Below are 13,936 nucleotides of genomic sequence, written 5' to 3'. Positions count from 1 at the left end.
CAGGACAAGTCCTTGTGGATTTTATTTTTCCTGCTGAAGAAAATACCTGTGAAGCTTGAAGGGATATATTCTCACATACCAGTTTACGTATTTTAAAGCAGTATCTTGCATGGTTTGAATTTTTAACTGAATTTTAAAGATAAATGCATATTTATGCTGTTATCTGGGAGCTGCCAAACTGCAAGCAAAAAGAAGGAAACTTGAAAAAGTTTAAAATCAGTATTAAAAAGTGAAACGTGAATACAGAAATGGCATTTCATTCCTAAGAAAATTCAGCGCCGTAGCAATACGGTTTATTTTAAGATGTCTTCACGTACAAAGGTGAAGTACTGGATTGAGCTGTTGTACTTGTTTAGGGGCCTGCTGTTTTGTCATTTCTTTCTATACAGCTCTTCATGAAGTACTGCTGGTCAAGTCTTAGCCTCACAATGAATGTTTCCCATAGTTGAGCCTGCTAGTTCTTATACTCTTTGCCACTACTGCAAAGGTTTATGCTTCCATGAATTGTTAGACATACATCTGTATCTCATTTCTGCTCATGGGTGAAAACACTAAAAGCCTTCACTACTGAACTGCTCTGTTATAGGCAACGGAAGACATTGTCCTCAGAGGTTCTCCTGGGAGCCTGGGGTGAGAAGTGATGGAAGGAGCATGACCAAGGGCAAAATCACAGCTCATTTTGCTGTGAAGCAGAAGTGCTGCTGCCTCAGTGGTGCTATGAACTTGTGGCTCTCCAGTTCCCAAAGTATAAAAGTGGATTACAGCTATGATTTTTTACCCTCCAGGGCTCAGGCACAGCTTTGAATTGCACTCCCACAATATTGCCCAGATTCCATATTCATGGATCTAATTAAGAGTTCTTTTTCTAATGCTGAAAATTCACCAGCAGAACCAGAAACAAGGTCTTCATCTTTCCTGCCTAGGCTTGAAAGTGCTGATGAGGAGTTCTAGGTGCCCACTTTCAAGAAGACCTAAATTAGTAGATTGCTCATGGCACGTAGGACACTATCATTCACGCATTAACACTCTACGTAAAGAGAACTATTTTTGGTAGGTCAGTGCTCTTTTCTCTGATTGCTTCTGCTCATTAAGAAAAGTATACATAGTGGTAAGTAAATATATGTTGGGTAATTTTCCTGTTCTATTATCCAATCTGTTCTTCTAAATTTATGATTTTCTTAATTTCATATATTTTTTCATGAAGCACAGGATCTTCTCTTTATTTTATAATACAGTTACTATGGTAGTAAATATAGCCTGAAACCGTATGTGCTATATAGTCAATTAATAATAAATGACATTTAACACTTCAATAATTTTCCTATTGCAAAGTGCTTTAAAACATTCTCTGTAAAGGGTTCCTTTCAGGCAAATACAGTTCTTATGCTTATGAAATTCAAGACTCAACACATAGTCTTCTTGACATCTCCCTTGAATTTCCTAGGCTAGAATTCCAGTGAAGTGGAGCTTGTGGAGAACTTCCAATGTGTGGAATAAGTCATGCATCTGTAGGTCTAACAAATGTTTGTGGGATGACGGTCTAGGAAACAGGTGGATGCTTCAAGTGAAACGAACATACCCTATAGGCACCTCCTACCTGTCAGCACAAACCTACTGTGCTGTGCAGGATGGGAGGTTGATGCTGCTTAGCATAAAACTGATCCAGGTGTGTTGACTTATATGCTATGTCCTAAAGGTCCTCCAAGGCTGCAGAAGAAGCATTGTTTGTACTGACCAATTTAATAGGGCAACTTTTCTAACAAATAGATGTTTTAGACATGTAAGAGGAATTTTGCAGCCAGCAAAACAAAATGTTTATTTAGGATATGCAAATAAACAGAAAAAAATTAATCAGCTTTGAAAAAAAGTTTTACTGTTTCATCTGATGTGACTGAGTTGGCATTTCCAGTGAGCACACCAACAGGCTAAGAAAAGGTTAAAGGTCCAGATACTGTGTTCATATCAATCAAACAGTGAAAACCACTTGTCTACTCTCTAAATGTGAAGTAAAGGATATATTTTCATTATACAACAACAGCTGCTATTTAGAGTTGTAGGTCTCTTTCATAGCGACTGTGTGGTAAAGTGTTTTGTGCACTTCTTCACATCTTGAACGTCTGAATGGAAAACTTACTTCTCAGCTGGTTAAAAGCTTCCTTTTGGCCTCATGTAAGTGTGGAGTGATACTGCTTTTGGGACACCAGTACCTGAAAAGTTGTTCCTATGTCAGAAAACTATTACAATGACTGAAGAACTATTATGAAAAACTTAGGGAGGCTAATCAACAGCTGAACTGGAAGACAAAGGATGGAGATAGAGAGGAAGCATCCTGCTGCAGAAGACTGTTCTTTTGTTCTCATGCTGGACGATCTCAGGGTGGCAGTAGCCATGCCTCCACTCCCTAAAACTTGCTCCCAAATGCAAAGCAAGTGACAGCAGAAAGGGAGAGTAGGAAATGCTACAGCTGTTATCCCACCAAACAACGAGGAAACCCCTTAAAAACCATGTGGACCTAGAGAACATTTTTAAGGACCAAAGAATTTTCTGTCTGACTCTTGCAGGAATTTTAATGTGTACTTGATACTACAGCCATTTACTATTCTAGAACTAACGTGGTATCTGGTATACTGAACATAAACTGAACAGAAGCATAAACTACCTCTCAAAGACTTGGCCAAGAGAAGATCAGAGAAATTCTGATTTCTTCCATCACTCTTTTGTGAGGATTTTTCACATACTTCTGCAGCTATTGCACATTATGAATTAATTAATCAAATGTTCATATTAAAAAACCCCACAACATTGTCTTACCCAACAGCCACAAGGAAGAATGCACTTTCTATAATAAAAAAATCCTAGGCTAGATCCTACCTTCACTTACACTCATATAAGCCCTCAATAATTCAATGGCTACAGCAGAGCCCTTTCATATTTACGTGGAAGGAACAGAATTTGATTCTCAACATTTTTGTATTACAAGGTTGAAAGCAGACTGCCTCTTTGGTATCCATTCAACATTGTGTGGAATGGATGGTGGCATGTACAGGAGGGAATTCCAAATAAAATCAAAGGCAGAGTTGCAACTGAATTTAAAGAAAGAAGACTTCCTCTTTTGTTTTATGGTAAATGCAAATGCTGTTTTCCCGCAGGATACAGTATTAAGTCTGCTTCTGGCAATTAATTGGTTTGTTACAGTGGGCTGTGTGCTTTTGTCATGTTTATAAGTTATACGGCTCATCCTCATTTGTAGAAAAGAATTTGACACGTGAAACTACATTCTCCTCTTCACGTGTCTGCACGTGCAGATGAAAAGCCTGTGAAAACTGTGCTGACTTGAGAAGAATGTTTGTTCTAAAATATGGGAAGGGTTTTAACTTTCTTAAATACAAATGGTTCAAGCAAACCAAGGTTTTTACATCTTATCTGTAATTTATGTATGTTAATTCTTCAGTCATCATAGCCAAAGCAGTGGACATAAACTTGCCATCCACAGATCATGGAGGGGAGTTCATGCATTACTTCCAAAGGGTCACAAAAAGTATCTACCAGGTGCAAATATATTCTGGGTATGTACAAATTAACTATACAGGGTTTTTATACCTCCACTGGAAAATTGTTTAGAGTCTGAACATTTAAAAAAAAAATTAAAAATTAAGAATACATTGGCCTCTAGGTTGATGATCATGAGTGATAACTGTCTCCAGAGTAACAGATTCTGTAATGAGGCACAGTCTAATACCAGCAGGAGGAAAAACTTTGTTGAGTTTGCCTCAAGACCATAAAACAAACTCTTTCACTCCATAAGGATCAGTCTTTACACATAAAACAACAGGATGCATTCCTTCAGCCTTGTCTTTTTTAATAAATATGTAGGAATATATGCAAGAACAACACTTAATAAACAGCAGGAGCCTTTTTCTACTGCACATATTATTCTGTATGTGGAGAGAATGTCATCGAAAAAAATGACAAATGTCAGTCATGATCTTTTTCAGTAATTTTTCATCTTCTGGGTAATAAGTACTAAACTTCATCAGAATTAAGCAGAGCAAGAGCAGAACACATGATTTTGGGGTATTTTCTCAGAAACACATAATTCAATTGGAAGGAAATACCAACTAATCACATAGTGTTACCCTTTTTGATGCAAAAGATGAGCCAGTTTTGGAGCCTTACAGGTTACTTTCGTTTGGAGAAAAAATTAATGACTGAACATGTCATTTGATGGCATCCTGGTTATGGAAAATGTATACATTCTGCCCCCAAATTCTTATTTTACTCTTACTTCTTACTCTGGTTTTTTATCAGGATTATGTTTTCAATATCTTTTTAGCTACATTTTTAGGTTTTGACTACTTTCTTCTGTCCAATTGTGCTCATACACAGACTCACACACAGTCTCCTCCACTGTCTGGTACCTATGCCCTGCAGCTGCATTTAATCTGTCATGAAAGCCATCTCTCACTTAGTTCAGCTTCCACTCAGCATGCATACAACATGTATTTTGGGCGGTAGGTCATATTTGTTCAGTTCTCTTACCTCAAAAAAAGAGTTGTACTGTTCCTTCTATTTATTCACAAAGAAAGGTGACTCCTTGACCAGCATTTTGATAAATTTCATTATTTATTTATTTTAAATTAAAAAATAACAACAGTTATTCAGGGGAAAATGACGATAAGAAATAAGCAATTGATCTAATCCCACTTTTCAGGAAAATAAGGTTCAGTTTCTGACCCCAGAAAATAATCCAAACTGAAACCTATGCTTTTATAATATTATTTCTATACACTCTCTGTTTATGTTTTTTCTGTGAAATTATGGGGAGGGGGAAACCCAAAGGAGATTTAAATGATGAACCCCAGGAGAGTAGGATTCAGTGAAAGAAAAAACAAGCAAATGTGCATTTCTGTTTTCTTTGTCACAAAGGTGATAAATGTCTGCTAATCTACCTTTAGAGTCGTGATTTGTGACAACAGATTTTGGCAACTGCACAGTGTGATAGCTGTGATGAAAACACTTCCGTGAGGCATTCAGGAACCTCCAGCTTCGGATAGAAGCCTTTGTTTATTTGCAGAGTCAATAGCCAAAAGTGCTTGAAATGCAAAACGTACAAGGAATAGAGATAATTAGGAAAAAAACCATACAGAATACTAAATGCACAAGGCAGGACGCTGTTCTTCTGAAACGCCTTATCTTCTTCTCTTTCAAAATTGGACAACATCCAGACTAAAAATAAAGTCAGTGCCTGTGTGAGATGGCATTTGCAAGTTGTCACCTTGTTATTTGTAATTTGTTAAAAAGTCATAGAGCTCAAAACACAGATTCAGTGTCAAACTCCCGAGATTTGGAAGTAGCCCACCACCCTTTGTCCTTCCCTATCTAATTGCACCTGCTTTTCCCTCTTCTTATTAATAGTTCTCTACCCCCACTACCACAAATCTCATTTAAAAACATCTCTGTTGTTTTCATTTTATAACTGCCATTAGACTGGCAAAGCATCTAAGAGTGAGCAGCCATATTGACTTGTTCTCCTTGAGAACTGCTGGATAAAGCCCTACACAACTGGAGCATGCTATAGACTAAGCTTTGCTGATCATTCCACCCATGTGTATATACAAATGCGTCTTTGCACTATGCATACTAGAGAAGTTGACTTTCAAGTACACACGTTGCCTGTATGCTATTAATATCAAAAGAGTCCTCGTGATAAAGATTTAGCTGTCAGTTCTGATGGAAGCTGAACTGACAAGTAAATAACTCATTCCTCAAATTTACACAACATTATTTAAAAAAATTAAGTCAAATTCGATGTCAAATTCAAGCACATAATTGCAAAAAATTTGTCTGCAGTTCTTGCTCAGCTAGATATGTCAGATAAAATGCTTTCAGATCTGCCAGTATTGGTAATCACAAAATCATTGTTTATGTACCCTTTCTTTTGCAGATCTTCTCCTCCTTCTTCATCTTATTCTTATTCTTTCTTCTTCTCTTTCTCCTTCTCCTCCTTCTTCTTTTTCATTGCTCTTTCCAAGTATTTAGTTGAAGGGTAGATGTCATGGTGGGAGGCTGTTATAGACTGCACGACCAGGATGAAGAGGCAGATGAAATATTCTATAAGCAGCTGGGAAAGTTCTCACAATTGGTAGCCCTTGTTCTCATGGGGGGGATTCGACTTAGCAGGTGTGTGCTGGAAATATAATACAGCAGAGGGGAAACAGTCCAGGAGGTTCCTGGAGTGCGTGAAAGAGAACTTCCTGATAGCTGGTGAGGCAGACAACTAGGGAAGGTGGCCCACTGGACCTGTTGTTCACCTCAGAGAAGGACTTGTGGGTGATGTGAAGCAGAAGCATAATCCAAGGGGAAATGGTTAGCAACCTGCTACACACGAGTCTGTGAGGCCAGATGGGATCCACCCAAGGGTACTGAGGGATCTGGCGGAAGTGCTCACCAAGCTGCTTTCCATCATTTATCAGCTGCTTTCCATCATTTATCAGTCCTGACTAACCAGGGAGGTCCCAGTTGACTGGAGGTTAGCAAATGTGATGCCTAGCTTCAAGAAAGGCCAGAAGGAGGATCTGGGGAACTACAGGCCTGCTAGTCTGACCTTGGTGCTGGGGAAGGTTGTGGAGCAGATCATTTTGAGTGCCATCCCATGGCATGTACAGGACAACCAGGTGATCAGGCCCAGTCCTGACTGTCCAGTCCTGAAAAGCAGGTCCTGCGTGGCTAACCAGATGTCATTCTATGACCAGGTGACCCACTTAGTGGATGAGGGAAAGGCTGTAGATGTTGTCTACCTAGACTCTAGTAAAGCTTTTGACACTGTTTCCCACAGCATCCTCCTGGAGAAACTAGTTGCTCGTGGCTTCGTCAGGCATACTCTTCACTGGGTAAAAAACTGGCTGTATGGATGGGCCCAAAGAGTTGTGGTGAATGGAGTTCAATCCAGTTGGCAGCCAGTCACAGTTGGTGTTCCCCAGGGCTCACTATTGGAGCCAGTCTTGTATAATATCTTCATCAATGATTTGGATGAGGGAGTTGAGTGCTCTCTCAGTAAGTTTCCAGATGACACCAAGTTGGATGGGAGTGTTGATCTGCTGCTTGAGAGTAGAAAGGCTCTACAAAGGGATCTAGACAGGCTGGATCAATGGGCCATGGTCAGCTCTATGAAGTTTAACAAGGCCAGGTGCCGGGTCCTGTGCTTGGGTCAGAACAACCCCATGCAGCGCTACAGGCTTGGGGAGGAGTGGCTGGAAGGCTGCCTGTCGGAAAAGGACCTGGGGGTGCTGGTTGACAGCCCGCTGAACAGGAGCCGGCAGTGTGCCCAGGTGGCCAAGAAGGCCAACAGCATCCTGGCCTGTATCAGCAACAGTGTGGCCAGCAGGAGTAGGGAGGTGATTGTGCCCCTGTGCTGGGCACTGGTGAGGCCGCACCTCGAATACTGTGTGCGCTTTTGGGCCCCTCACTGCAAGAAGGACATTGAGGTGCTGGAGCGTGTCCAGAGAAGGGCAACGAAGCTGGTGAGGGGTCTGGAGAACAGGTATTATTAGGAGCAGCTAAGGGAACTGGGGCTGTTTAGCCTGGAGAAGAGGAGGCTGAGGGGAGACCTTATTGCTCTCTACAACTACCTGAAAGGAGGCTGTGGTGAGGTGGGGGTTGGTCTCTTCTCCCAAGTAACAAGCGATAGGACAAAAGGAAATGGCCTCAAGTTGCACTAGGGGAGGTTTAGATTGGACATTAGGAAAAACTTCTTCACTGAAGAAGGTGATTAAGCACTGGAACAGTCTGTCCAGGGAAGTGGTGGAGTCACCATTCCTGGAGGCATTTAAAAGGTGTGTAGACGTGGTGCTTAGGTATATGGTGTAGTGGTGCACTTGACAGTATTAGGTTAATGGTTGACTCAATGGTCTTAAAGGTCTTTTCCAACCTAAATGATTCTATGATTCTGTATTTTTTCTTTTGATTGCTTTCTGTCATGTAGGCTTTCTACCTTATTTACGTGTTTTCCTTATTGGTCTTCCTAAGAGGTTTACATTAGTCAAACTCTACATATAGCTGAAGCTACAAGGGCTTGATCTAAGCTATCTGGAAAGCTCAAACCTTGCCAGCTGCTTCCTTGTCTTGACTGCAAAGCATATCTAGCCTTTTGGCAGATGCTATCAGCTTTGAAGCCAGTCACCTGCAGAGCTATTCTTTAGCTCACAGTGTAAAAACACTGATAACCATGGGTGTGAGACAGCTGGGAGCTGGAGAAGAATTAGAGGTGGCAGGATTACAACCTTTTGAGGGTGAGAGGACACAAGGTATTTCCTGAGAAAGAAATGGAACAAGTGGGTATGAAGAGGTAAAAGATAAATACAACATGATACTCAATACTGATGACACAGCAGCCTGTTGGTCTAGATCTGAAGTTCCTAAAGGCAGCTGCTTGTGTAGGCCAGCCATCTTGTGCTGTGTCCACATGGTCCATATCTCTGCTGGAATGTTTTTACAGTTGTTATGCATATGAACTGCTTGCATGTCCTTTCTGTCTCGGCCATTAAGAGAAGGAGGATATATAACACTACGAGTTTCTTGCCACTATACAAAATACATAAAAGTGATGGTAACAGTCAGCATGGGTGGATTTGCACAGGCAATCACCTCAAAAAGCTAGTTACAAGAAACTTCATCCATAGTTTCAGATTTTTGCTAACTGTTTATTCCTTACAGGAGTGTGAAGAATTTCAGAAAAGATCTGTGATGAGTTTAGTGCTACTACATTGACACCAGTACTCTTTGATAGAGCCCAGTAATGTGGAAGGAGTACTGCAGGTAGCTTTAGGGATATTTTCTTAGAAAGGGTTAAGAAAGCTGTTAAGAAAGGTAAGTTTCAGGTTTAACAAAGTATAATCTAACATCTTCTGGAAAAGAAACACTATATGATAGTACCTGTCGAGAGAGACTCTTATTCACAAGGGGCAATGGGCAGGGAAAAGTCTTCTTAAGAGCTTTTCATTGCGTATGTTAACCACATCTGAGCTGTATTTCCTAATATTTCTGTGGGCTTGGAGGAGAAATTTGGCCAAACTGGCAATTTTGGCAAATTAAAAGGAATCTCTGCAGTCTGAACATAATGTCTGGTTTGTAAAACAAGACACACTTATTTAGCACTTTTTACTTTGCTCATGAAAAAGAATCAGTTTCATCTGGGACCAAACATATGAGGTTGTCTGAAGAATTTCTAAACTGTATTTCTTCTCAAAATATTTATTTCAGCTAGCTTTTTACTGCATGAAAACTTTAATTACTTTCAGAAGTGACATTTGGGACGGATAAGCATGATACATTTTCTCAAATTGTATCATCTTCTGTTGTTTCAAAGCAATAAAATTGAAATTTGCTGGGATAATACAAATATACAGTGCACTTTCAAGTATTTTATTCTAAGCTCTAAGCATTGTTGTACTTAGAAAATCTGCATCTAAAACAATCTAAAAGTATCAAAAATAGTAAACTAATAGCTTAGATTAAATAAATAATTTTTTTTTGGTAACAGAGGTTAAATAAGATTCTCTGCCTAAGAATAATACTTCACAGTGGCAGTGTTGAGTAGGCAACAGCTCCAGTTCTATTCAAGTTAACAGTGATGTTATGAGTCATGTTCTGATATTAGAGAAACCTTCCTTTGACAATTTCAAAGACAGATCTAACAAGGTGCTTTTTGATGATAAATCTTTGTACATTCCCACATTGGCTAATGATGAATATAGCTCACAGTTGCTTGTCTGGTTCTTTTTACTTTGTAGGAAACCGTGTCTAAAGCCCTCCTAGACCTTTATCAGGCTTTTGGATTCAATTTCCTTTGGAGTTTTGATTTTGGATTAATTGACAGAAGAATCACAGTTATGATACTATTTTCTGTAAAAGGAAATGATTTTGCAGACTGTCCAGCATTTCTTTATTCTTTTCATTAGCTTAAGCTCCCCTTTCAGACTTTCATATCCCTCAATGCCCTTCACCCAGCAATATCTTAGTATTATTTACATGGTTTTGTATTTCAAATCACTTTTTTACACTCAAAATTTTTACTAGTTTTAGGGTTTTCAGATGCAAAACCCCCCAAAAAAATTATTTGAAGGGATATTTTTCCCTGAGCAGTCTTTTCTACAATAGATTTTAACTGCAAGAGAATCTGAGAAGAATCTATTTTATAGTATTTTTTATACATAAAATCTTCTATCAGATGCTGGTTTTATTTTTCATGCTTCTTAATCTATTTTTGTATTATCTAGAAGATAACAGACTGGTTTAAACTCTATACATCTAAATGATTTTATGTCTTTGGAATATTTCTTAATATTTTATTGACTTTTAATGACATGAAATTGTCCAGATAACTCTCTGCAAATACATATTTTGCCTTATACACCAAGAGGGACAAGCTGGGTGAAAGACAACTATGTCACAAATCTGTTTGCCAAAAGACAAACCTTTGTGGCACAAGGGTTCAGTACTACCCTCATGAATTGGGCAGGCTAAGTAGCAATACAAGCTTCTGGACCTTGACAGGATCCTGGAAGTGTGAAAGTGTCATGCAACATGATCAATGTTCCTCTATGGAGAGATGAAACACAGTACCTGGAACTGATAGTGACCTATGATATGAAACACATGTAAAGAAGCTGGATGGGATTTTTTTGTTTTGTTTTCTAAGTTTATTTTAAGAATTAGAACAATTGCCATTTCCTCTTGATCTCTTTTAAAGTAGTATCTGACAATTTGGCGACAGACTAATGAGACTCCTCTAGCAAGAGGACTCCTCACATCTCCTTCATCTCTCCCCTTGCCCTTCCATCCCCCTTCCTAAAACAGTATAATAGTACCTAGCACTATGGTAATTCCTTTTTGATTTGGGTGTCTAGCCCTACCCTGCTTCAGGCCAGTTCAAGAGGTTTCTAAAACCACAAACATCATACAACAGTGTTAGTGCACTATGGCTACATAAACTACAGCCAACAAACCATAGAAGCGGTGGACTTCATGTGCATGTCTTTACAACACAGCATGCTATGCTCTCACCAGCTCCTGTCTGTTCAGCATCCTAAAGATTGATAGTGGCCTGAAATGGAATTGTAATTGGGACTTTTGATCTGAATCAAGCAATTACCAGAAGTGCTAAACTAACTGCTCTGCAGAACAGAGGTCTTGATTATCCAAGGATGCAGTAAAGCTAGATTTCTCGTAGTAATTCACTTGTGTATCTCAGTCGCTGCTCATGGAAATTTAACATTATAAACTTAAATGACCCTTTACAATATCTTAAACTTTTCCTGCAACTAAGAAGTTATTTAAATGAAAAGAAAAGCAAACATAGAGCCACAAACACCATTCTTCTGGAGAGAGTAATAACGTTTGGTGCACTCTGGGGCCCCATTTTAAATTTGACGATCTTGACTGCAGTGGTATTATAAACAATATTATGCACATGAAGATAGTAGAAACTTTACAAATATTACTGAAATCTTAAGGTACATCTGTAAGGAGGGTTTTATTTTGCTGCCTGAACCAGCAATACATAGAAAGCTGAAGCATAAAAGAGTTAAGCAAGTTGATCAAGCTCACAAAGCAAGTCTGTTACAAAAAATCCCAGAACTCAATCTCAAAATTTGCAGTCTGTGTCTTTCCCCTAAAAACATTATTCTTCCCCTTCAGGTGGTTATTTAAGAGTGTAGTAGCCACTTTGTTTAATTCTCTTGCCGCTGACACAGACTATATTTCTACATCAAAAAATGTGCTTTTGCAAACAGGAAAGATTTAATAACACACAAAATTGTGGAAATGAACAAAACAAAAGGAGCTTACCCAAATCCAGAAAACAAGCGACAGAAGAGGAAGAAGCCATAGCCCTGGACAAATGATGAAAGGAAGGCAAAGAATCCATTGACAGACATGCATATCAGGAGTGACTGTCTCCTTCCCACCTTGTCTGCCAAGCCTCCCCAGAAGAATGCCCCCACCATCATCCCAAGGTACACTATGCTACCTGCAATAGATAAAAAAGAGATGATGTTTTGTGAGCTACATAACTGACCACAATTGACCACACCAGAAATAGTTGATCTATAGTTACAAAACAAACAGCATAGAGATAAATGTCTCCTTTCTCAGTGAATAGAAATTATATGCATAACTTTGCAAATGTATCCAGGGAGAACAGATTTCCTACTCTGTCTTTGTTATCTGTTACCAGACACACCGAAGCTTAATACAGTTATTAAACAAGGTACCTCTAACTAAACCAATTAAAATACAGGCAAATAAGACTGAATGTGAGAAAGGGTGCTGCTATTTCTTCAGTAATAAACTGCATTTATGTTGAATACTGCAAGAATTGTAACTTCCCCTACAGAAACAATTTGTCTGAACATTTCTAGACTATAAACTGTCCTGTAGGGGATTAGTCACTGTGAGTAAAGTGTGCTAAGTCTAAAGGAAGCTGATTGTAAGCAGACACTTCCAATTTGAGATCTAAGAATAAAAGATGTCCAGCTTGATGGTTTTTTTCCTCCCTCCTACTTCAGTGTACTGCTTTATTTAAAAAGGCACTGTCCTGTATACAGAAAAGCAGTGGAATGTGGTTTTGAGGGTTTTTTTGCCAAAGAATTTTGAACAGATACATTACAGGTTAGCTACATACACTAAAATAAGATAGGGGAAAATTATTTTGGGGTGATTTTTTTTTTTTTTTTTTTTAACTTTAATGATGTTTTCAATATGAAGTACTTTCTCACAGAAAGGTAAGTTGGAATATTTACCACTTTGACCATTCACATCTTTGCATATTGTACATTACTTCCTTTCTGGGGTCAAACTTTCTGTGGGACTTATGGCGAAGATGCACAACACATTGATTAGGCTGTCAGAAGAAAACGTACTTCCCAAGCTTTGGACAGAACTAAACAAATTCGCATTTTATTTGATACATGTAATTCTTTTTCCACCTACTTTCTTACTGAAGTAATTCCCAGATTGGGTTTTATCTACCTAGCAGTTGCTACCATTTTATACATCTACTACAGAGCAGGAATTAAATAAAAAGTAGCTGGAAGCAACTAAAATACTAGCAATCCTTGTCCTGCATCTCTTTTCAGTCAGCCACAAGAACAAACAAGTTCCCCAGAAACTCTGATGGGCTTTAATTGCTGTTGTGTAAAATTCTGGCCTCCAAAGGAATCACCTCTGCCCTGCAGAAGGTAGTTGGAAGGGAAAGGTGAAAAAAACACCTAAATGCCTGGACTTGGTTATCTTCGTATTAACATAGAGGTCCCTCATCAGTATTTTCACAGAATCACAGAATGTTAGGGGTTGGAAGGGACCTCGAAAGATCTTCTAGTCCAACCCCCAATGCCAGAGCAGGATCACCTAGAGTAGATCACACAGGAACGCGTCCAGGGGGTTTTGAATGTCTCTAGAGAAGGAGACTCCACAGCTTCTCTGGGCAGTCTGTTCCAGTGTTCTGTCACCCTCACAGTGAAAAACTTTTTCCTTATGTTAGTGTGGAACCTCCCATGCTCCAGCTTGCACCCGTTGCCCCTTGTCCTGTCATTGGCCATCACTGAGAAGAGCCCAGCTCCATCCTCCTGACACTTGCTCTTTACATATTTATAAACATTGATGAGGTCACCCCTCAGTCTCCTCTTCTTCTAGCTAAAGAGACCCAGCTCCCTCAGCCTTTCATTGTGAGGGAGATGTTCCACCCCCTTAACCATCTGTGTGGCTCTGCGCTGGACTCTTTCAAGCAGTTCCTTGTCCTTCTTGAACTGAAGGGCCCAGAACTGGACACACTATTCCAGATGCGGTCTCACCAGGGCAAGAGTAGAGGGGGAGGAGAACCTCTCTCGACCTACTAACCACACCCCTTCTCATACATCCCAGGATGCCATTGGCCTTCTTG

General features: G+C 39.5%; 1 protein-coding gene across 1 annotated transcript in view; it reads right to left on the bottom strand.

The window, feature by feature from the left end:
* The window catches only part of SV2C (synaptic vesicle glycoprotein 2C), an 82,696-nt gene that overhangs the window by 46,027 nt on the left and 22,733 nt on the right, over nucleotides 1-13,936 (bottom strand). Inside the window, exon 2 of the mRNA XM_086479527.1 lies at nucleotides 11,845-12,025. Coding sequence (XP_086335653.1) covers nucleotides 11,845-12,025 — 181 coding nt within the window. The remainder of the gene's footprint in view (nucleotides 1-11,844; nucleotides 12,026-13,936) is intronic.

Source organism: Leptosomus discolor, chromosome Z (assembly GCF_034619465.1).
Source record: "Leptosomus discolor isolate bLepDis1 chromosome Z, bLepDis1.hap2, whole genome shotgun sequence".
NCBI classification, from domain to species: Eukaryota; Metazoa; Chordata; class Aves; order Leptosomiformes; family Leptosomidae; genus Leptosomus; species Leptosomus discolor.
Note: the sequence above shows the minus strand (reverse complement) of the source record. Positions and strands in the feature narration are given on the sequence as shown.